Below are 26,472 nucleotides of genomic sequence, written 5' to 3' on the forward strand. Positions count from 1 at the left end.
CTATATTATCATTTCTTGGGTTGCAAAGTTCCATTATTTTCACTGGTGAAACTAGAGGAAGAAAGTCATCCTACTTACTTACTGTAAATATGAATAAGTACTGAAATGACAGCAGCTAAATAATTCTCATGACCCATTAATGTGGTCAGAGTGATTTACCATGTCACTAAATTAAATACTTTCTTGAAGGCAGAAGCCAAGCCATTTTCCTCTTTGCAGCCAACAGCCTCACAGATAATTAATGCTAATAGTTTTTGAGTAAATATAGGACTGGTTGGATAGATAAGAGAATAATGTATGATTAATAGTATATCTTTCTCGGCACCATTTTGTTAAAGATTTTTATAATATTTGATGTATTAAATGAAACATAACTAAAGTTTTTAAAAACCAAAACAAGAACTTAGATTTATTTTTCGTGAGTAGTCCCATACTTCTAAGTGACATACACTATTAAAAGTAATTGAACCAGGGGCGCCTGGGTGGCTCAGTCAGTTGAGCATCCAACTTCGGCTCAGGTCACGATCTCGCAGTCCGTGAGTTCAAGCCCTGCGTCAGGCTCTGGGCTGATGGCTCAGAGCCTGGAGCCTGCTTCCGATTCTGTGTCTCCCTCTCTCTCTGCCCCTCACCCGTTCATGCTCTGTCTCTCTCTGTCTCAAAAATAATTAAATGTTTAAAAAAAAAAAATTTTTTTTTAAATAAAAAAAAGTAATTGAACTGTACTAATAGTAATTCACTGTGGATCAAATAGTATGGTAGGCACTCTTCCTGGATTATCTCATTCAACCATCATCAAGAACTCTTTAAGATAGGGGTCACTGTTTACTCATTTTACACATAAAAAAAAAACAGGTAAGGAATGCTTAGGATTAGTAAAAATTATAGTAAAAAATGATAAAGTTGGTTGTCTCTGAATAAAAAATTTGAGTTTCAGACTAAAAGGAAAACTTAAGAGCAAAAGACCATCATACCTGTAGAGAAGGAAAAAAACCAAAAAAAAAAAAACCGTTCATACCGCTTTTTCCATGAAGTCAAATTCAGGAGCACAGGTGTAAATTAAGGTATCAAAATCTGTATACCTTAAGATTCTGGCTGCTATAAGGTCACTCAGGCGAATCTGGGAAGAAAATAAAGTAAAAGAAATTAAAATTACACTAATAATTATGGTCAATAATAACTGATTTGTTGTAATATTAACAAAGTCTACAGAGCAGATAAATCCAAGGTACATGGACGGCCCTCAAAGAAAACAAACAAAAAATTCAGTGAATAATACATTATTATATACTGAATTATGAAGAAAACTGAAAACAAAGAGAAATATCAAAAGAATGAAAAGCAGAAAGAGGTCAGAAAAAATAAGCAGACATGATAACATAAAGAGTGAGTTAAGATCAACAATCGCTGGGCAGAAACCACCGTGTAGTTAATCATGAGATTTTATAATCATTTCTCAAGAAGAAAACAATCTCACATTAACCCTTTTTACCACACAGTGAAAAACATGAATAAATTTCCTATGTGTTGTCATTTTCACAAAGTTTCATACACTGATTACAATTTTTGGTGTTTCTTGAATTTTTCAGGCATACAGTCAAAGCCATTAAATATAACAGCTATTGATCATAAGAATTATAACAACTACACACACGACTTTGATTTAGTTACTTGATCTCCAAGGCCTTTGAAATAAACATCACCAACCAAACTCAATGTAGAACTCTTATTTTCAGTTATTTATTACCCACTGTCAGTGAGACAATTGTTTTTCCACTGCATTCTCAGAAGGCCAGAAAAGAGAAAATATTTGGTATGTAAACCTTAATTCAAATTATTTTAAAGAAATGAAATTACTTTATATCAAGTGTAATAATTATCTGTGGTTTTCATTTATTTATGATTCCCCTTATCTACCAGTAGCAAGCATAATTTAGAATTGACTTCATTTTTCTAATTTTGACTGGGCCTGATGACTAATAATAATTTAACTAAACCACTTTCATTGCAAGTCTTTCTCACAAGTGTCACACACACGAAGCAACTTAAGAGTACCGGGGGTGGGGTGGGGGGGGTGGGGATAGGTGTGTGTGTGTAAGATTTGTAATGAGTTGGGTGACAACGTGGAGGAAGGCAGAAAAGAAACCCATAGACCAACTTAACAAATAGATGACTTAGGAGGCCTCAATAAAGTTCACCATAAAATGTTTAGCCCTACAGAATAAAAAGGAAAAGAAAAAAGGAGTATATCAGACATACCAGAGAACAGCAGCAACAAATAAACCTAATAAATCACCATACAGAGCTACCAATAAATGGCAGATAAATCCATATACTTTGAAATTTTATTTAACTTGAACATGTATGCTAGCTCAATTCTACTGGAGAGTGATAGCACTTGACCTTTTAGAGACTAAGGACCATAATCTGTTGTTAAAGATGAAGAAATTTCAGCATTAGACAGGGTTCTAATTGGATAGTATGAGATGAAGTACATTTCAGAGTAGGTTACTGTGTGATTTGCTCATGTATGCTCATATCCAAACAGAAAGTAAGAATCAAAAGTAAGTTTCTGCATTGTTTTCTGTCCCTTAAACTGATTAGCTAAGTAGGGACTTAAGCTTTGACAAGGGCTATTATGTAAGACACTGGCTTTAAAACAAACACACACCACACATGAGGGATAGGTCCATATATTTTCTAGAAGATGAAAAGATAGAGGATTTTTAACATTTACCACTTTCCTTTATGTAACAAGAAAAGCTTTAACAATATCAAGTCATATCTTAATTTTACTCTATTAACTATACATAAATAAAACTACATTAAGATTTTGACTATTATATTTCAAAGCTGAGTACAGACTGCTCATATATTAACATTTTCAATAAATGAGTAACTTATTTAAATACATGAGGTTATTTGCTTAAGAGTTTATTTTATTTTTTAAGTAATCTCCATACGCAACATGGGGCTTGAACCCACAACCCCAACATCAAGAGTCACACGCTCTACTGACTGGCTAGCCAGGTGCCCCAATTCGTATTTTAACTGAAATAAAAAAACACATAACTACTTAAGATATTATTCTTTTTTTTTTTTCTGGATGGCTAGGTTAGCATTCATTGATACAGTTTTTTCTTAGTGGGTTGAAAAGATCACTTAACTGTAGGGTTTTATTACTGAGTCTGCCAATAACTAACTCCAGGACCTTGAAAAGGCACTTACTCTCTATAAACTAAAGAGGTAAAAATGGATGGTTTTAAAGTTTTCATCCAGCTACATATTTATAGGAATTTTTATGCTTTAACTAGAAAGTACTTACATGATCTGAAACACCTAACATTTTAGATGTCAGAAATTTCAAAATAATTGTTCCACACAACCAGGCAAAGCCTTGAATCAGCTAGAAAGTAAGTGAAAGAAAGAAAGAGACAGAAGTCAGACACTAAAAATCGTAAGTTACCCAGCTACAAAATTCAATCATATCAACAAGTGGTATGGGAAATTTTAATCATGGTATGGAAAACTATATTAGTGATGTGGTCTAAAAAAAGGTTGCTCCTTTAGAAAATTTTGTTTAAAGGCAAAGAATTGAAACAGATGACATTGGTATAAACTACATAACAACACTAGAGTTCTACAAATTCTAAAAGAATTTTTTTCAAGTTATTTATTTTCAATTTCTGTGAAGAAAGGAGTTATATGTTTGGTTCCAAATATTATTTCCTAGCAGAAAAGTCCTTTTTTTCAAAAATAGGATTAAATTATAAAATATTCTTCTACCACTCTTTTGGAAATAGAATTATATGAGTCCTTCCTCAAGAAAGGAAAATTTCAAAACTTAAGCTTTCATTTTAAAGAGAGAAATAGAAACTAAAACTCACGTGGGGGTTTCTGTTGTTTTGTTTATTTTTTGGCTAACCTTGATTAGAAAAAGCACAGATGTGGACTTCTAGGTAGCCTGAGGAAAATTATAGCAGACTAAATCCAAATCTCTCCACACTCATCCAACAAGTAGGACAATGCAATCACAAATACAAAAAACAGGTAACAGTACAAACTTCAAATTACCTGTAAATAGAAAGAAACAACATATACAGCAAACTTAAGCCTCAAGTTCCTGATCTAAGCCTTTGCAGAGAATGAGGGGAGCCTCAAAATCATGCAGAAGAGGAGAGAGGGAGGTGAGGAGTCCTAAAATGAACTGAAATAACCAGAGGGAGAGAAAGTCCACCTTACATGTGAGAAGAGCCAGGAGACTGGAGAATGAGCTACAGAGAGGGGACTTAAAGGGCTCAGTATAAGAAGAACTGACCTCAGAAAGGCATTACTTCTGGAAAGAGAGGAAGGGAAAAGAAAGAGAGAAACCCTCTGAAGAATGTGTGGATAAGGAAATAAGGAAGAAAGGAAAATCAAGTATCCAGAAAAATAAATGAGGACCAAACAAAAGACAATCACTACTGTCACTGAAAGATGAAGGAAGTTAATAATTGATAAAACCAAATTTTGTTACATTGACAAAAGGCTGCACCTGGATTAGAAAATATCTGCTCTGAACACAAACTAATGAGATGAAAGATGTCTATATGATCTATAATAGAGCTTCTATAAGAAGGTAACAAAACTGAGAGTCAAACATTTCAGCTGCTGATATCCATTCAAATGAATGATAAAAATCTTACAAAGCAGAAAAAACTACAATGCAGAATTAAAAGCTGAATTAACTAAGCTCAAATAAGCATTCAGAGACATAATTTTTTTTTTGAAACTAAGAACATAAATATAGAAAAAGAAATGGAAGAAAAGAGGGAAACCATTGAAAAATGAAGACAATCTCAAGGTAACTAAAGGAGCAGAGATTTAAATAAAAATTCAAAAAAAGCACTGAAGACAGTAAAAAAAAAAAAAAAAAAAAACACCCACAAAAGAATAAAAACGAGATTAAACAAGGAAATAAAAGAATCATAGAAAGTAGTAGAAACAGAAGACAGGCAACATGTTTATAATTGGAGTCCCTGAAAAAGAAAAACTGAGCAATGAATTCACACTAGTATTCAAACTACAATCCAAGAAAACTTCCTAGAAATAAAAGACCTGGACTTACATGTGGAAAGGACCCACCAGGAATTGGGAAAATTGACCAGTATGGTAAACTACCTCGAGACATAGCCTAGTAAAACTTAAAAATGAAGAAAAGTCCGTAACACTTCTCAGCACATAACTTAGAAGGGCAAGAAAATTTGGCTTGCATCATGCATATTAAAAGAAACATAAAAGCAATAAAACAGTGTAGAAGCATTTTCAAGACACTCAAGAAAGTGGGAACCAAGAACTTTATATCTAGTCCATCTGTCATTCAGGTATAAAGATTACAGAAAAACAGTTTCAAGTATGCAATAATTGAGGGAACAACTTTCCTGAATATAGAAAGTTAAAAATGAAAGAGAAATGTGTAATGAAATATGTAGAGAAATTGTAAATACAAAAAATAATGTAACATTTACAACATAAATAAAAATCTTCAAATTCTCACAAAGCGATATTTGACCTGTGCTATACAAAGATGTACTGAAACAGATTCAAAAACGTGACAATGAAACAGCGGCAAAAATGTACCAAAGCTAATAAGAAACTAAAGCTTATAATCCTATCATCACTAAGTTTCACACCAAAAAGCATTAGATATAGAAATTATTTTGACACTAAAAGACACAATTCATGACGAAAATATAATTAAGTATGAATATCTATGTATTGCAACCATCTTTATAAAACAGAAGTTACTGGATCTTCAAGGAGAAACAGAAACACGCTAATATTAAAAGACTTAAATACACTTTTTCAATACAAGAGAGGTCAGTGGGCAAATAATAAAGATATAAAAGACCAAAACATTTAAAAATAAATTTCGTGGATAAATTTATTAAAATATGTCTTGCTAATAAAGGATACACCTTCATCAAGCACACATAAAATATTCACAAAAAAATGATCATCCATTAGGTCAGAGAGAAAGCATCCAGTGGGTCCACAAACTAAAAATGTAATCTTCTATCATCGTGATGTAATAAAACTAGAAATTAATAACAAAGAAGAAAAAAAGGTCCTTCCCTCCTGGAAATTAACAAACTTACTATTAAAACAGGTCTTAAGTGAAAGAGAAACAAAAAATTTTTTTTTCAAATATGATAATGAAAACTACGTATTAGGAATGAAGAAAGTCATGTAAAACAATGATCAGAAGAAAATCCATGGCCTCAAAAACTCATATCAATAAAAATGAGAGAAAAAATAAATTAATTAAAATTTGATTCAAACATCTAGCTAAATAATAAGCCAAGAGGAAACACATGAAAAGAAAAACACAAGAATAGTATATTACATTTACTCCTTTATGTATCCATTTTCTTTTTCTCTCTTTTTTTTTTTTTTTTTTTTAATTTCTTCTTGATGTTCTAAGATTCTTTCTGGTCATTTAGTTTCTGCCTCAAGAACTTCCATTTACTATTCTTTAAGGGTTGCTCTGCTAGCAACAAATTCTCTTAGTTTTCCTTCATCTGAGAATGTCTTTTATTTCCCCTACACTCCTAAAAGACACTATCCCTGGACATTTAATTTGCAGTTGACAATTCTTTCAGCATTTGACAAATGTTACGCCATCTCCTTCTGGCCCCATAGTTTCAGGCTAATGTAATCTAAATCAGTTTTGCCCTATAGGCAACATGTCATTTCCCTCTGCCTGCTTTTCAGATTTTTTGTCTTTAGTTTTCAGAAATTTAATTATGATGTGTCTTGGCATGGATATTGTTGGGCTTATCCTACTCGGGATTCACTCCATTTCTTGACTCTGTAGATTTATGTCTTTTACCAAATTTGGAAAGTCTTCAGCCATTACATATTCAAAATTTTTCAGCCCCACTCTCTTTTACCTCTCCTTGTGGAATTTCAATGGTACAAATATTAGATGTATGTATGCATATGTATCTATATCAGTCTAGAAGTATGGGTCTAGAAGCAAGGAAACAGTGTAGCAATGAGAACACTCAGCATTCAGACCTTGGCTTCTAAATACCATATGGAGTAAGATATGCAATATAATCTTTATTCCACAGGTATGAAAGAATTACTTGGAATAGTAAAATGCCAAGTTTTTTTGGGAGGAAGGGGGTTGCAAGAAAAAGTGTTAGTTCACAAAATATCTTTGCTTTTCCTTTTTGCCTTTTATGGGGAAAAAGCCATAAAAGGCCAGAATATCCTTTGTATTGTTTAGATAACTAAAATTTATTTCTCCCCTTTGCAAAAGACTGACATCAATTCTGTCAGCTTTAAAAAAATAAATGTTTGGAACATTAATTATATCTCAACTTTTTTCTCCTTAGATGTTTGTTTCTTTGAATTCTTGACTTGAAAGCTTAATTTTTACTCTTTCCAGTCTAAAACTGAAAAGAAGAGAATAAATCTCAGTACAGCTTTGGCAGAATTTCCTAAATGTCCATGGATGCTATTCTGTTTGTTGCCATTTTTCAACAGTTTGTAATAGAAATTTTGACTTTGAGTTCAGTTATTAAATGAAGATCTTTGAATTTTCCATCAATTTCCTGGCTTCATCTTGGAAAAAACTGCTAATTTTTGTGAACTAAAAAAATAATATATTAGAAGAGTCATATCATCCACTAATTCAAGTGCACAAATATTTCTATATTTTCACCATTAGAGAAAGCCTCCAGTAGCGAGTAACTGGCAACTCAATACACTTTGTCCTTTTGCATTCTGAGTAGAAATCTACCTTATCTTACCATAACTTCTCCAGCTTTCCCCTATTAATATATCATATGTAATCACATAGTTCTTCAATATGGCAGGTTTTACTTTTTCATAGATGTACATCTACATTCAAAGATCAAGAGATAAAAAAGGAGTGTCACCTGTCCAATATTACGAGAATTAGTAATTGTAGTGTCTACCTAACAGCATACTGAGTTTACTTGGAAACAAAACACACAAACATAGAATTAACGTGGGCCATCCATTTGCATGTGTGGGAAGAAGTCAAAAGAAGATTAGGTGGTGTCTGAGTTGATATAAGAAGGGGCTGGGAGACTGTAGGGAAAATGTGACAGGGACAAAAATAATAGTCTAACATGGGAAGCAGAAGAACAGATAGATGACAGACAGATGTAGAGAAAAGAAAAAGAGAAAGTGGGGGCAGGACTACAGGCTGAGTTATTTTGAAGAGAAGGTTAGTAAATCTAAAGGGAGAAACTCAAGGCAAAAAAAATTCTTTTGGAAAGCAAGGCAGTAAGGGTATATATAGCAGGGTGAAAAGTAAAGGAAGAGAGGCGTGAGAGTGGTACTGAAATACATGAACTCGTTTCTGATAATGACTTGTAGATGTCACTAAGGACTATTTCTTGCCCCATATTAGTAGGTATTTGTAAGATTTATTGACTATAAGTCATTCGAGTCTTAAAGTATACTGTCTGTATTCAGTTACAGAAATAAAAAGTTTGAAGAAATGGTTAAAAATGTTGAATCTTACCCAAAAGTTGAGTTCAGACACTCCCAATCTTTGAATTTGATTTCTCTTTAGAATTATCACCTGAAATGCACATGATATAAAATTAAACAATTAAATAAAATTGACATTTTATATGACTGATACATTTTAAAAATTACCCAGCCACCCCCTTCCATCTTGGCTATCACCAGTCATTTTCCTTCTTAATTGTTGATTTTTCAAAATTTGGACATGGCAAATTTCCTTTTAGTGACAGCTCAATGCTTTATGTACCAGCAAGTTGCTTCTAGAATCAAGTTAATTCCTCACTGAATTAGCTGTGATGCCTTGTGCAGGTTACTCCTCTGAGGGTGTGGGTTGTTTGTGGGAGGTGTGTCCATGCAAGGATATATGTTAAGTCGCCCAGCAAAATTAGTGGTCTAAAATAACACTAAAAGCCTTCCTCCCCAAATTCCTAAATAAAATATTTTTAAATTTTTAAAAAATGGCTAACTGGGCGTGCCTGGGTGGCTCAGTCATTTAAGCGTCTGACTTTGGCTCAGGTCATGATCTCACGGTTTGTGAGTGTGAGCCTCGCATTAGGCTGTCTGCTGTCAGCACAGAGCCTGATTAGGATCCTCTGTCCTCTCTCTCTCTCTCCTTCTCCCCCATTTGCATGCTCTCTCTCACTCTTTCTCTCTCAAATAAACAAACAGTTAAGAGGTACCTGGGGGTGGGAAGCACACAGCTGTGGAAAAACAGATGCTGTTAGAACTGGAAATTTATTTAGATGAAGGGGACTGGGGAGAAGTGCTCTAGAGTGACTGTGGGTGCTGGACACCAGGCATTGTGCCGTGTGGGTTGAATATTGTAATGGGATGAAATAAAAATAAAAACAAAATATTAAAAACATACCTAACTGAACTTATAAGAAAGAAAATGAATTTTCCAGATGCCAGAGAATGCAGATGACTTTAAAAAACAAACATGTAGGAGAAAACTTAGGGTAGTCTTCAAGAAGGACTGCAGAATAAAGTTGCAACTATGAGCTTACATCAAAAGCAGAAAAGGGCCTGGGGCTATGGAAGGTAAGAAATTGGACTTGAGACATGAATAAAACTGGGTCCTCAAAAATCATACCCTTGAGTGCTATCAACTAAATGTTTATGTCCCCCACCAAATGTATGTGCTGAAACCCTAATCCTCACTCTGACGTAACAGATGAAACCTTTGGGAGGTAATTAGACCATGATGGCAGAGCCCTCATGAATGGGACTAGCGCTATTATTTTTTTTTTTTAATTTTTTTACATTTATTTATTTATTTATTTTTAATTTTTTTACACGTTTATTTATTTTTGAGAGAGAGAGAGAGCATGAACGGGGGAGGGTCAGAGAGAGAGGGAGACACAGAATCTGAAACAGGCTCCAGGCTCTGAGCGGTCAGCACAGAGCCTGACGCGGGGCTCGAACTCACGGACCGCGAGATCATGACCTGAGCCGAAGTCGGACGCTTAACCGACTGAGCCACCCAGGCGCCCCTACACTTATTTATTTTTGATAAACAGAGTGAGACAAAGTGTGAGCAGGGGAGGGGCAGAGAGAGAGGGAGACACAGAATCCGAAGCAGGCTCCAGGCTCCAAGCAAACGGTCAGCAAAGAGCCCGATGTGGGGCTTGAACCCACAAACTGTGAGATCATGACCTGAGCCAAAGTCAGACGCTCAACCAACTGAGCCACCCAGGTGCCCCGGGACTAGTGCTTTTATAAGAAGAGACATGGGAGAGATGTCTGTCTCGTGACCATGTGAGAATATAGTGAAGGCATCTGTCTGTAAATCAAGAAGAGAGCCCTCACCAAGAAACAAATTGGCTGGTATCTTGATCTTGGACTTCCTAGCCTCTAGAACTGTGAAAAATAAATTTCTGTCTATAGTATTTTTACTATAGCAACCCAAACTGACAAAGATACTCAAGGACTAGGAATACTCCTCCTGCCATTGCTACAAGCTCACAAGGTATTTGAGTTTGGGGTGGGAAGAAAAAGCTTCCTATAAGAAACCGAAATCTTAGGCCTGTGTGTTACTTAGATTTGGAGTAGAATTTTGCAGCATCTAGTTAGCTCAAGGTGAGCCAGGATTCCTGAGCTTCCAACAACAGAAAATATAAATGCACCAAATTACACACTGCAACCTGTTTGTAAGTGCAAAATATAGGAAACAACCTAGATGCCCAGACATAGGACAGTATTTGAATTATCTACGGAACATACCCAGTGTAGTACTATGAAACTATATAAAGAATGAAGAAGATCTCTATGACATTATATGGGATTGTATCCAGGATAGGTTGTTGCATGATATATACAATAGGCTGATAAACCAAAGTGCAGAAGACTAAGTATTCTACCTTTCATGTAAGTAAGAGGAGATATGATAAATATATATATATAATTTATTAGTGTAAAAAAGAAAAAACAACTAAATGGGAAAACCAGAAAACCAATGAGCTATCTTACAGGAAAGGCAGGACCAAGGTGAAAAGAAAACTGGAGAGAAAAGGTAGAGGGAATGAGAGGGAGTGACATTTTCTGAGTACAACTTTTTATATATTTCTTATTCTTAGAAACATGATAATATTTCACCCCCAAAATAAAGTAAGTAATTAAAATCAATCAGGATGGAACTACTGCTTCTGGTCAAGTTGATATAACAGGAATCACACATACTCTCCCATCTGAAATAACTAAACTCAAGCAAAATAGATTATAAGAGACTACTGTGAACAGTTAGATAGTAACAAATTGATTACATAGAAGACACACATTCCTAGAAACAAACAATCTACCAAGACAGAATCATACAGAAACAGAAACTCTAAGCATACCTATAATTAGTAAGAATATTGAACAAATAATCAAAAACCTCACAACAAAGAAAAAAATCAAAGACCAGATGGCTTTATTGATGAATCCTACCAAACATTTAAAGAAAAATTAATGTCAATTCTTCTCAAACTGTTTCAAAAACTGCAGAGGAGGGATACTTCCAAACATATTTCTTAAGGCCAGCATGACCCTGATACCAAAGCCAGACAAGGACACTGAGAAAACTTACAGACCAATATCCCTGATGAACATAAATGGAAAAATTCTTAACAAAATACAAGCAAACCACATTTAACAGCACACATTAAGAGGACCATTCACCATGATTAAATGAGATCTTGCAATGCTAGGATGGTTCAACATATGCAAATCAGTTAATGTAACATGCTACATTAACAGAATGAGGGATTAAAAATCACAAGATCATCTCAATAGATGTAGGGAAAGCATTTGAAAAAAATTAGTGTCCTATCATGATAAAAACTCTCAACAAACTAGGAATAGAGGGAGATTACCTCAACACAATAAAGGCCATATTTGAAAATCCCACAGCTAACATCATCATACTGAATGGTGAAAAACTGTAAGCTTTTACTTTAACATCAGGAAGAAGGCAAGGTTGCCAACTTTCACCATTTCTATTCAACATAGTACTGGAAGTCCTAGCTACGGCAATTAAGCAAGAAAAGGAAGTAAAAGGCATAAAAAATTGGAAAGGAAGATGTAAAATTATCTCTGTTTGCAGATGATGTGATTTTCTACATAGAAAACACACACACACACACACACACACACACACACACACACACACTTGGAATAAATAAATTCTGCAAAGAAGCACAACACACAATCAACATGAAAAAATATGTTTTGTATTTCTACACACTAAAAATGAAAACTCTGAAAAGGAAATTAAGAAAATAATCCCATCTGTAATTGTAATAGCCTCTGAAAAAAAAGTATTAAGAATAAACTCAAACAGGTAAAAGACTTAATACATTGAAAACTATAAAACATTGCTGAAAGAAACTAAAGACACAAATTGAAAAACAGTATTTATCTTATTTCACAGAGCATGATGCCCCCAAAGTCCAACAATGTGGTTAAAAATGGCAGGGGGGCACCTGGGTGGCTCAGTCGGTTAAGCGTCCAACTCTTGATTTCAGCTCAGGTCACGATCTCACATTAGGTCATGATCTTATGGACTCATGAGATCGAGCCCCACAAGGGCTCTATGCTGAGAGCACAGAGCCTGCCTGGGATTCTCTCTCTCCTTCTCTGCCCCTCCCCTTCACATACACATTCTCTCTTTCTCTCAAAATAAATAAATATTTTTAAAAATGTCAGGAAAACTTTACATATTTACCTTTAGCTACTATTGCGTGTGCCCTTCATTTGTGTAGAGCCAGACGGACATCTAATATATTATTTCTTCCATCTGAAGGACCCCCTTCAACATTTATTTTAGTGAAAATGTGCTGGTCATAAAGTCTTTGTGTTCATTTTGAAGGATATATTGTCTGGGTATATAATTACAAATTCCCAATGTTTTTTTTTTCTTTAAGTATTTTATAAAGATGTTGCTTGACTATCTTACTGCTTGCATTATTTTTCTTATGAAAAATCTTTTGACATCCTTACCCTCTGTTCTTCTACATTTAATAGGTCTTATTTCTCTGGCTGTTCTTAAGATTTTCTCTTTATCACTAATTTTGAGCAATTTGATTATCATGTGCCTTATTTAGCTTTCTCTCAGTTTCTTGTACTGAGATTCAACAAGATTTTTCATATCTCAGTTGGTAATTTTCATCAAATTGGAAAAGTTTTGGCCATTATTTCTTCAAATATTTTTCTACCTCCTCCCAACTTCCCTCATTTGGACATGTACTTTATTTTCCTATATGAACTGTAAGTGAGGGATTGATATATCACCATTTTGCAATCCCTATTTAATCAGTGGATCTGATTAAGCATTGATGGCTGCCACCATAAAAAGAGAGGCACCAGATATTATGTGCCTCCTGCTAAAAAACAATACTATGGACTTGCCAAAGGAATCAAATCTGAACCTGTCCAAGTTTTAGATCTAATTACTAATATACAGTTGACCCTGAAACAACACAGGTTTGAACTGCATGTGTCAACTTAAATTTTTTTGGTAAGTACAGTACAGTACTGTAAATGTATTCTCTCTTCCTATGATTTCCTTAATAACACTTTCTTTCCTCTAGAGCTTACTTTAAGAATACAGTACATAAGACATATAACATACAAAATACATGTTAATTGACTACTTATGTTATCAGCAAGGCTTCCAGTCAACATTAGTTACCAGTAGTTAAGTTTTTGGGGAATCAAAATTATATGTGGATTTTTAATTGCATGGGGATTTAACATCCCTAGCCCTTGCACTGTTCGAAGATAAACTGTATTATAAATAAAGAAGGCAAAGGAAGACGTAAAATCACCCAATGAGTATTCAAAGAGCAAAACCTAGACCACAGCACCTTCCTGTGCTGTGTTCAATGACCTGAATTCTTAACAAATAAATTTCTTGGAAACAAAACCAGGAAGATATATAGAAAAGCTGTAGGTAAAAATAGAAAATTAATTGATGAAACTATAAATGAAAGCTAGGAGTAATTACCATAATCAAGACAGCTATTCCTGCTTTAGAGCAGTGTAAGGGAGTTATAATTGGGCAGGACACACAGAGGGCTTCTAGAATGGTTAGTCAAGTTCTAATTTTGACTTGACGGCAGCTTAAGTTACTTTGTCAAATAACAGTTCATTAATCAGTATTTATCACTACTAGTCAGTACTAAGTACATAAAACATTTGTTTTATGTAGTTTTCTACACGTGTGCTATATTTCAAAACAAAATGCTTTCATAAAAAGGGGTAGATGATTACAAGTACTTTACGTTGTAATACTGACAAAATTTGACAAAATGCTGAAAGGTTTTTGGGGAGAGAGAAAAAGTAGGGATTACTTATTTGGGGGGAAAAAGAGGCTGGGGACCAAAATATTAAAATATAGGGGAAATCCCAAGAGTCCATCTATGCACCATATGTGGAAAAGTGCCACATTTTTGTATTACTGTGGTTCATATCATTTCTAATCATTACAAAAAGAGAATACCCCAATAACATTCCAGTGGAGGAAAACACTCCATGCTCTGGCTCATGAATATTAGAAGTGTGACTCTAAAGTAATAAAACGAATTTACTGAACCACCCTTCCAAATACATAATCCAGATGAGTGTTATCCCATGAAAGTAAGTCACATGCATTATTCTCATCATGTTGCCATTGCTTAAAACAGTCTGAAGCTCCTCTTTCTAAACTGCCTTCAGAGATAAATTTTTTTCCAGAGATAATTTATGGTGCAAGAAAATCAGTCTAATTACTTTATTGTCGCACCATATTTCGATCAAGATCTATATTACCCAAGATCTAATCACCCACCTTGTTCACAAGACTTTGGTCATTTCCCAAAATTAAATCTACCCTTGAAAGATGAAGATTTGCCACCATTGAGGATATTCAAAAGAATGTGCCACCATCTGTGTCTGTGAAGGCATTTCAGAGGAGTTCAAAAATGCTCTGGGCAATGGCAGTGTCACTGCAATAACTAGTGTACTAAACTGACATAGAAAGAAATAACTAATTTTTATCATAAATGGCATATTTTTAAAGTAAGTCTTATTAGCTTATGATTGTTTTTAAAATATTTACTTGGGCCTTGCCTTAAAGAGATAAATTTTGGATTGTATTCATTTTTCAAGGATAAGATAGAAAGCATTATTTGGGAAACAGTTTTTCATGTGAGCAATAATTCGGGAAGGGCACTATTTATTCTCCTAAGCTCATATCACATGGGTAAACCTACTATTTGACAGGTAAAAACAAATCTTCAGGAGCTTAGCAAACACTTACCCATGTCATTAACAAAGATGATGAATAATAAGAAGATAAATACATTGGATTTCCAAACATCAACACAAAACAAAGGAGAACTGAAATCTGAAAATTGAGGAAAAGAAACATCTGTTTTATTGTGATTAGATAAACAGCATGATGCATACTTTGTCTACAGGCATAGTCATTTCTAATACAAATGTTATATGCATAAATAAGACTGATAAATAGATAAGTAGATCTTGTTCAAATGATAATAGAATTTCAACACACTGATAGGTTTTAAGTATTTTCAACACCATAAATTATATACAGGAGAATTTCATTTTATTACTCTATTTGCTACTTGCTATAAAGAAAACAGAAAAAACACTATTGTTTCTATTGATTCAATGATGGAATAATATAGTAAGAAAGACTATAGTAAGAATATAGAAAGAATATAGTAAGAAAGTATTAATTTTCTAATCTTATTTTTGTTAGACTACTTGAAGATTTCTATAACTAACAAGGCCATATTTTATTTTCTTAGCTGAAGTATATATATATATGTATTTAGAAAGTAAGATTTTAAAAATGCAAAAACATAAAATTTACAGGGTCATATTAATGCAAAGTGCTAAAAATCTCAGATCTCAGGGAGAAAAGGCAGTTTCAAAAGTAATGATAATAATAATAAATAAAACATTAAAAATGTTTAAAGTTTCACAGAACATAAAATGTCTATAGTCTAGTTGATAGAGTGTAATCTATCTGATGTTATAGATGTAGATATATAATAGTATAATTTTTCCTTCTGGATAATATCAACATCATATACATTAAATACTACTTGGAGGATGTACCCCCATAAAACAGAGTCAGTTCTGTTTTATCAATCCTGAAATCTTATTTTAATATTTGACTTATAAATGTTAAAAATATTACCATGTTCATATAAATGATCTTCTGAAATTTGTTTGGCTCAATGTACCCCACAACATACATGGGAAATAATGAAGCTATCTGAAATAAAAATAGCAAAAAAGCACAAGTGAAAACAAGCAGAAAACAAACACTTCACTACCTATAAGTAAATATAAGAGTAGAGTTTATTTCCAATAATGATAATCAAAATAATTTGAACCAGCATTATCATTAAGAACTAGAATAGCTAGAAAAAATATTTCAAAACCTGAATGAAAGCCACACATCATTAACAAAGCAAAAAGAATTAGGAAGTTAAAACCAGAGAAGAGATAGAAACCTAGTGATGAGTGTGACATTTTGGGTTGCTTTTATCCCAGATGTAGCTGCCAATTCCAACAGAAGCAGATTCTAATAGAGGTAGTTGAAAGATCTCAATGGACTCAGTACTCAGGGCACACAAAGAACGAGATCCTCACTAAGTCCCCAAGCTTTGCTTTGGGATATAAGAGAGAAGCAGAAGTCAAGCAGCCCTCAGAAAGATGGAAGTCCACCTTTGAATCAGCTCATTCTCTCATTGTATGAGGGTGACTGAAGATTGGTAGTGCCTTTATCTGTCTAGTGGAACAAATTTCAATCTTCTCTGGAAGAAGTTAATATCAACCTAGTCCCAAAGTAACTCTGTGATTGTTCATGTACAATATCCAATACCGCATCAAAACCAACCAGATATAGGAGATATCTATTATCACCATGATAATAGAAACAGATATATAAAGAATCTACTTTATGGGTCAGTAAACTTTTTACGTAAAAAGCAGCTAGTAAATGTGTTATGCTTTGTGGGCCATGTACAGTCTCTGTTGTATATTCTTCATCTATTTTTTTTTCTTTAATAACACTTTAAAAATGTAAAAACCACTCAGCTCGTAAACTACTCAAAAACATGTCTGGCATCATCAGAAATAAACTTTCTTTCTGATATGTGGAAGGAAATAACAGATAAAATTGAGACTTCCTGGGGTGCATGGGTGGCTCATTGGTTAAGCATCTGACTTAATAGCTCAGGTCAGGATCTCACGGTTTGTGGGTTAGAGCCCCACATCGGCTCTGTGCTGACAGCGCGGAGGCTGCTTGGGATTCTCTCTCTCTGCTCCTCTCCCACTCGTGCGCTCTCTCTCTCTCAAAATAAATAAACTTTAAAAATTTTTCAAATTTCCAAGAGAGTTCTGAAAGCCATAATAGAAATTGAAATATATAAATTGATTACATAAATAATATGTAAATATGTAAATAAATTTATTACATAAATATTACACAAATTTATATGTAATATAAATATTAGAATAATCAATATTAAGAAAGATGGATTTATTTATTTTTTTAACATTTTTATTTATTTTTGAGACAGGGAGAGACAGAGCATGAACAGGGGAGGGTCAGAGAGAGGGCAACACAGAATCTGAAACACGCTCCAGGCTCTGAGCTGTCAGCACAGAGCCCGACGCGGGGCTCGAACTCACGGACCGCGGGATCATGACCTGAGTGGAAGTCGGCCGCTCAACCAACTGAGCCACACAGGTGCCCCAAGAAAGATGGATTTAAAAGCAGGTTAAATACAACCAAAGAAGTGATAAATTCGAAGGTAGGTCAGAAGAAAACATTTAGAAAAAAGAATGACAAAGGGATGAAAAATATATGAAAGAATATAATAGATACAGAACATACAGCGTAAAGGTCTAATATATTCTACTTTATATCTCAGAAAAGGATATAGGAATGAAATAAAAACTATATTTAAAGAGATTATATCGGAGAAATTCCAAACATTTACAGAAAAAAATCAAGCATCGATTTATAAAGTATTACAAATCCCCAACAAGGGATAAATTAAAACAAACAAAAACTTGACCACACTTGGTATATCATGGTCAAAACTGCTCGAAACCGAAGGCAAAGAGAAAAATTCTTTAAAAATCTGGACACTGACTTTAAGACTTACTATAAAGTTGCAGTAATCAAGACAGCATGATATTGGAAAAATAACAGACAAATTAATCAATGCAATAAAATAGAAAGCCCAGGGACAGATCTATGCAATTACAGGCAACTGAAGCTTGACAAAGAAGCAAAGATAATTCAGTAGGGAAATGATAGTCTTGTCAACAAACGGGGCTGGAAGACTTGGACGTCCATGCACACACAAAAAAATGAACCTAGACCTAGACCTTACATCTCTCCAAAAAAATTAACTCAAAATGGATCTTAGGGGGGGTGCCTGGGTGGCTCAGTCGGTTAAGGGTCCGACTTCGGCTCAGGTCATGATCTCGCGGTTTTTGAGTTTGAGCCCTGCATTGGGGTCTGTGCTGACAGCTCAGAGCCTGGATCCTGCTTCAGATTCTGCGTCTCCCTCTCTCTGCCCCTCCCCTGCTCACACTCTGTCTCTCTCTGTCTCACAATAAATAAACATTAAAAAAAAAAATGGATCTTAGGCCTAAATTTAAAACGCAGACTATAAAACATCCAAAAGATAACATAAGGAGAAAATCTAGGTGACTTTATTTGCGAATGAGTTTTTAGATATAAAACCAAAAGCATGACCCATGAAAAAAATTCATAAGTTGAACATTTTTAAAATTAAAAACCTCAGTTCTGCAAAGACACCATTAAGAAAATTAAAAAACAAGGAAGAGACTGTGACAAAATCTTTGCAAAACCCATGTTGATAAAGGTCTGGTATGCAAAATATATTTAGAACTCTTAAAATTCAGAAATAAGAAAACCCAATTTATTTTTTTTTTAATTTTTTTTTAATGTTTATCTATTTTTGAGAGAGACACAGAATCCAAAGCAGACTCCAGGCTCTGAGCTGTCAGCACAGAGCCCAATATGGGGCTCGAACTCAAGGGACCGTGAGATCATGATCTGACTTGAAGTCAGGACACTCAACTGACTGAGCCACCCAGGCGCCCCAGAGAACAACCCAGTTTAAAAATGGGCAAAAGATCCAAACAATTACCTTATCAAATAATATATACAGATAGCAAATAAGCACATATAAAAATGGTAACTGTAAATTAAAGCAATAAGGACATACTGCTACGCACCTATAAGAATGGCTGAAATCCAAAAACCTGATAAAACTGGCAATTTCTTACAAAACTAAACATAGTCTTACAATACAATCCACCAATCACACTCCTGAGTATGTACCCAATTGTGTTACATTCTTATATGCATACAAAATTCACACAAATGTTTCTAGAATCACCCAAGACTGGAAGCAACCACAATGTCCTTCAAAAGGTGAATGGATAAACAAACTGTGTAAATCTGTACAATGAAATATCATTCAGCAGTATTAAAAAATGAGCTATCCAGTCATGAAAAGACATGGAGAAACTTAAATGCATATTGCTAAGTGAAAGAAGCTAGGGTGAAAAGGCAACGTGCTCTATGATTCCAACTACTTGACATTTTATTTTCATTATACTTTATTCAATTAAAGATTGCAGAACTCTACTGCAAAGTACAGTATTACCATTGCGTATATTTTAGAGGATGGTATTCACAGTCATTATTATGACTGAGCCCAGGAATTCTTTAGTTTGGGCCTTTGAACAGAAAAGTCCCATGCAATTTAACACTCAGTAGTAAAGAGGTTAAGAGTTCATTGTATGTACAATTTCAAAAAAATTTGTAAACACAGAAACAATGAGTAATTCATTCAAGAGTGCCAAGGAGATGTTTGTGTTAAACAAAGCTGAAGATGGTAATACTTTCAAGTACTAAACAATTTACCTGAATACAGTTTTCCAGTGCTTTGTCATACCTTAGCTACTTAGAGCTTCAAATACGTTTGTTTGTTTTTTTTGGAGACAATCCTATAAATTTAAATCCTATCAATGGATACTAGAGTACCAATGTTATCTCCACCCTAAAAGGTACTTACTTGGTGGTGTGGAAAAAAAGGCAAGGATACAAATAGCTCAGCAAACCTCTTTTCAACACATTATCAAGTGCCTCATAAAACAGAAGGTGACCATCAAAACTCACAGTTCAAGAATGCATAAACTATTACAAGTTTATTCTATAAATCAACTATCCAGAACTTGGGAGTTTGAGGCTAATATCTTACTGTCAAAGCCTTTGTCATTTCTTGTTCTCTCAGCCTAAATACCTTACTACCCACCTCCTTCCCCAGAAGAGATAAGACAAGTGGAATGTAGTTCCAAGCAATATACCAGGTAATGGATAATCAGAACCTAACTAGACTTAAGAATTTTACCCTTTTTATTATGGTTACAATCTCTACTAAGGAACCCCCTATTTTTTCCAGATTTATTAAGATGTAACTAACTCACAACATTATGTAAGTTTAAGGTGTATAACATGTTGATTTGACACACCTATATATTATAACAGGATTAGCACTTCAGTGTTAGCTAATATCTCCCTCCATTATGTCACCAAATTCCCATTTCATTTTTGTAGTAAGAACATTTAAGATCTACTCTCCTGGCAACTTTCAAGTATATAAAACAATATTGTTAATTGTAATCACTCTACTGTGTATTAGATCTCCCAAATTCATTCATCTTCCAATTGCAAGTTTGTGTTCTTTGAAAAATATCTCCCTATCTCCCACCCCCACATACTGGTAACCACCATTCAACTCTACTAGCTTGGCTGTTTTTGTTTCTACATATAAATGGTATCATACAGTATTTGTTGTTCTCTGCCTAACATATCTCACTTAGCACAAGGCCCTCAAGGTCCATCTATGTTGGCACAAATGCAGGATTTTCTTCTTTCTCATAGCAGGATATTCCACTGTGTGTGTGTGTGTGTGTGTGTGTGTGTGTGTGTGTGTGTGTGTGTGTGTGTATCCCATCTTCTTTATCCATTCATGTGTTGAAAGTCACTTAGGTTGTTTCCACATCTTGGCTATTGTGAATAATGCTGTAACAAACATGGAAATTTAAATATCTCTTGGATAATCTCTTTTCATTTCCTTTGGATATACACCTAGAAATGGAATTGCTGGATCATATAATAGCTCTATTTTTAATTACATGGAAAGCCTCCAAACTCTTCCATAGTGGTTGCACCAATTTAAATTCACACCAACAGAGCATAAGCATTCACTCCGTTTCTACTACATCCTCTCCAACACTAATTATCTCTTATCTTTTTATGTTAATCTCTTGTCAGATGTATAGACAAGTAACATTGCATCAAACTAAAAAGCTTCTGCACAGCAAAGGAAACAATCAACAAAGTAAAAAGGCAATCTATAGAATGGGAGAAACTATTTGCAGACCATATATCTGATAAAAGGTTAATATCCAAAATACTTATTACTAAACAAAACCTCCTAATACTCTAGGGAAAAACTAATAATGCTATTAAAAAATGGGCAAAGGCGGGGCGCCTGGGTGGCGCAGTCGGTTAAGCGTCCGACTTCAGCCAGGTCACGATCTCGCGGTCCGTGAGTTCGAGCCCCGCGTCAGGCTCTGGGCTGATGGCTCGGAGCCTGGAGCCTGTTTCCGATTCTGTGTCTCCCTCTCTCTCTGCCCCTCCCCCGTTCATGCTCTGTCTCTCTCTGTCCCAAAAATAAATAAAAAACGTTGAAAAAAAAAAAAAATGGGCAAAGGCTTGAACAGGTATTTACCCAAAGATATGCAAATGGATAATATATATACAAAAAAATGCTCAATGTCACTAATTATCAGTGAAATACAAATCAAAACCACAATGATATGTTATCTCACACCCATTAGGATGGTTATTATCAACAACCAGGCAACAAGTATTAATGAGGATATGGAAAAAAGGGAACTCTTTCACACAGTTCACACAGTTGATACATATGCAAAATTGTATGGCTGCTATGGAAAACAGTATGAAGGTTCCTCAAAAAAATATAAAATAGAATTATCATATAATCCAGCAATCACACTTCTAGGTATTTATCTTAAAGAATTGAAAACAGGGAGGAGCCAAGATGGCAGAACAGCATGGAAGTTTTTTGTATGTCTCGCATCCATGAGACACAGCCAGAACAACACTAAACCATCCTACACACCTAGAAAACTGACTGGAGGATTAACACAACAATCTGCACAATCTGAACCACAGAATTCAGCAGGTAAATGGTGTAGAGAAGTGAACTTAGGGAGCAAGCAGGTGCAGGAAGGAGGGTGCTTTTGTGAGCGGAGAGAGGATGGAGACTGGGGTGGGGGATTGGGGGGTGGGGAAGTATATGGGAAAAGCACCCCTCCCCAAAAGCAGCTGGAGAGAAAGTGGAAAATTGGAAATAGCCGCAGGGACTAAACTAAAAAGAGAGAAAGGAGAAAGGAGAAGGTTTAAATTCCATTAAGACTGTAAACAAGGGGAGTGCAAAGTCTGCAACTCCACAGCTCAATACCGGCGGTGCTCTGGTGGGAAGGGCGAATCCCCAGGAACTGACTGGGGTCCGGGAGGTTCCCAGGCCACACAGGGAAAAGCGGTTCCACTGCTGGAAGGACATTTGGTGGAGACTGTTGAAGCCACCTGGTCCCAGCAGACCCCAGAAAACCACATTCGCTGGTGCTGGAACAAGGTCATTAAGGGTGAAGCCTGGTGCCAGATGTGTGGTGTGATTTTCCATAATCCCTGAAACGCTGCTGCTACACTATCTCGTGAACTTTTTCTGGGGCGGGCTGGCACCTGGCCGCAGCCTCAGGGCATTGGCAGCAGCAGGGTTCCGCAAGCGTTCCTGGGTGCAGCTGGCATTCGGCCATTGCTCGGTGAGACCCTCTTGCAAAGGGTTGGAGACTTCAACACCCCACTCACAGCAGTGGGCAGATCATCTAATCAAAAAAGGAAACAATGGTTTTGAATGACACACTGGACCAGGTGGACTTAACAGATATATTTAGAACATTCCATCCTAAAGCAACAGAATATACATTCTTCTCCAGTGCCCATGGAATGTTCTCCAGAATAGACCATATACTGGGACACAGATCAGCCCTAAGTAAGTACAAAAAGATTGAGATCATACCGTGCATATTTTCAGACCACAATGCTATGAAACTCGAAATCAACCACAAGAAAAAAATTTGGAAAGGTAACAAATACTTGGAGGCTGAAGAACATCCTACTAAAGAATGAATGGGCTAACCAAGAAGTTAAAGACGAAATTAAAAAGTATATGGAAGCGAATGAAAATGATAACACTACAACCCAAAACCTCTGGCATGTAGCAAAGGCAGTCATAAGAGGAAAGTATATAGCAATCCAGGCCTTCCTAAAGAAGGAAGAAAGATCTCAGATACACAACCTAACCTTATGCCTTAAGGAGCTCAAAAAAGAACAGCAAATAAGACCCAAAACCAGCAGAAGACAGGAAATAATAAAGATTAGAGCAGAAATTAATGCTATCAAAACCAAGAAAACAGTAGAACAGATTAATGAAACTAGAAGCTGGTTCTTTGAAAGAATTAACAAAATTGACAAACCACTAGCCAGTTTGATCAAAAAGAAAAAGGACCCAAATAAATAAAATCAAGAAAGAAAGTGGACAGATCACAACCAACACAACAGAAATAAGCACAATAATAAGAGAATATTATGAGCATTTATAGGCCAATAAAATGGGCAATCTGGAAGAAATGGACAAATTCCTAGAAACATATATACTACCAAAACTGAAACAGGAAGAAATAGAAAATTTGAACAGACCCATAACCAGTAAGGAAATCGAATTAGTAATCAAAAATCTCCCAAAAAACAAGAGTCCAGGGCCAGATGGCTTTCCAGGGGAATTCTATCTACCAAACATTTAAGGAAGAGTTAGCACCTATTCTCTTGAAGCTGTTCCAACAAATAGAAATGGAAGGAAAACTTCCAAACTCTTTCTATGAAGCCAGCATTACCTTGATTACAAAACCAGACAGAGACCACACTAAAAAGGAGAACTATAGACCAATTTCCCTGATGAACATGGATGCAAAAATCCTCAATAATATATTAGCCAACCAGATCCAACAATACATTAAAAAAATTATTCACCATGACTAAGTGGGATTTATACCTGGGATGCAGGGCTGGTTCAATATCTGCAAAACAATTAATGTGATTCATCACATCAATAAAAGAAAGGACAAGAACCATATGATCCTCTCAATAAATGCAGAGAAAGCATTGGACAAAATATAACATCCTTTCTTGATAAAAACCCTCAAGAAAGTAGGGACAGAAGGATAAGGTCAGGAACAAGATAGGGATGTCCACTCTTGCCACTGTTATTCAACATAGTATTGGAAGTCTTAGCCTCTGCAATCAGACAACACAAAGAAATAAAAGGCATCCAAATCAGCCAGGAGGAGGTCAAACTTTCACTCTTTGCAGATGACATGATACTCTATATGGAAAACCCAAAAGATTCCACCAAAAACTGCTAGAATTGATTCATGAATTCAGCAAAGTTGCAGGATATAAAATCAACGCACAGAAATCGGTTGCATTCCTATACACCAATAACGAAGTGAGAGAAAGAGAAATCAAGGAATCGATCCCATTTACAGTTGCACCAAAACCCATAAAATACCTAGGAATAAATCTAACCAAGGAGATAAAAAAAAATCTATACACTGAAAACTATAGAAAGCTTATGAAAGAAATTGAAGAAGACACCAAAAAATTGAAAAAGATTCCATGCTCCTGGATAGGAAGAACAAATATTGTTAAAATGTCAATACTATCCAAAGCAATCTACATATTCGATGCAATCCCTATCAAAATAATACCAGCATTCTTCACAGAGCTAGAACAAATAATCCTAAAATTTGTATGAAACCAGAAAAGACCCCAAATAGCCAAAGCAATCTTGAAAAAGAAAACCAAAGCAGGAGGCATCATAATCCCAGACTTCAAGCTATACTACAAAACTGTAATCATCAAGACAGTATGTTACTGGCATAAGAACAGACACCCAGATCAATGGAATAGAATAGAGAACCCAGAAATGGACCCACAAACATATGGCCAACTAATTTTTGACAAAGCAGAAAAGAATATCCAAGACAGTCTCTTCAGCAAGTGGTGCTGGGAAAACTGGACAGCGACATGCAGAAGAATGAACCTGGACCACCTTCTTACACCATACACAAAAATAAACTCAAAATGGATGAAAGACCTAAATGTAAGACAGGAAGCCATCAAAATCCTTCAGGAGAAAGCAGGCAAAAACCTTTTTGATCTTGCCCGCAGCAACTTCTTACTCAACACGTCTCCGGAGGCAAGGGACACAAAAGCAAAAATGAACTACTGGGACCTCATCAAAATAAAAAGCTTCTGCATAGCAAAGGAAACAATCAGCAAAACTAAAAGGCAACCGACAGAATGGGAGAAGATATTTGCAAATAACATATCAGATAAAGGGTTAGTATCCAAAAATCTATAAAGAACTTACCAAACTCAACACCCAAAAAACAAAAAATCCAGTGAAGAAATGGGCAAAAGTCATGAACAGACACTTCTCCAAAGAAGACATCCAGATGGCGGACAGACACATGAAAAAATGCTCCACATCACTCATCATCAGGGAAATACAAATCAAAACCACAAGGAGGTACCACCTTACACCTGTCAGAATGGCTAACATGAACAACTCAGGCAACAACAGATGTTGGCAGAGAAAGAGGATCTCTTTTGCATTGTTGGTGGGAATGCAAGCTGGTGCAGCCATTCTGGAAAACAGTATGGAGGTTCCTCAAAAAACTAAAAATAGAACTACCTTATGACCCAGCAATTGAACTACTAGGCATTTATCCCAGGGATACAGGGGTGCTGTTTCAAAGGGGCACATGCACCCCCATGTGTATAGCAGCACTGTCAACAATAGCCAAAGTATGGAAAGAGCCCAAATGTCCATTGATGCATGAATGGATAAAGAAGGTGTGGTATATATATACAATGAAGTATTACTCGGCAATGAAAAAGAATGAAATCTTGCCATTTGCAACTACGTGGATGGAACTGGAGGGTATTATGCTAAGTGAAATTAGTCAGTCAGAGAAAGACAAAAATCATATGACTTCACTCATATGAGGACTTTCAGAGACAAAACAGATGAACATAAGGGAAGGGAAACAAAAGTAATATAAAAACAGGGATGGGGAGAAAACAGAAGAGACTCATAAATATGGAGAACAAACTGAGGGTTCCTGGAGGGGGTGTGGGAGGGGGGATAGGCTAAATGGGTAAGGGGTGCT

At 35.4% G+C, this 26,472-nt stretch overlaps 1 protein-coding gene across 2 annotated transcripts in view; it reads right to left on the bottom strand.

Annotated features, from left to right (window-relative positions):
• Positions 1-26,472, bottom strand: part of DPY19L2 (dpy-19 like 2) — a 95,968-nt gene that overhangs the window by 34,911 nt on the left and 34,585 nt on the right. For both annotated transcript variants that reach the window (XM_042921947.1, XM_042921939.1), the window contains 5 exons: positions 16,232-16,309; positions 15,323-15,409; positions 8,540-8,599; positions 3,323-3,403; positions 1,016-1,117 (listed from right to left, as the gene is read on the bottom strand). In XM_042921947.1, coding sequence (XP_042777881.1) covers positions 1,016-1,117; positions 3,323-3,403; positions 8,540-8,599; positions 15,323-15,409; positions 16,232-16,309 — 408 coding nt within the window. The remainder of the gene's footprint in view (positions 1-1,015; positions 1,118-3,322; positions 3,404-8,539; positions 8,600-15,322; positions 15,410-16,231; positions 16,310-26,472) is intronic.

The sequence above is a fragment of the Panthera leo genome, chromosome A2 (genome assembly GCF_018350215.1).
Source record: "Panthera leo isolate Ple1 chromosome A2, P.leo_Ple1_pat1.1, whole genome shotgun sequence".
Taxonomy (NCBI): Eukaryota; Metazoa; Chordata; class Mammalia; order Carnivora; family Felidae; genus Panthera; species Panthera leo.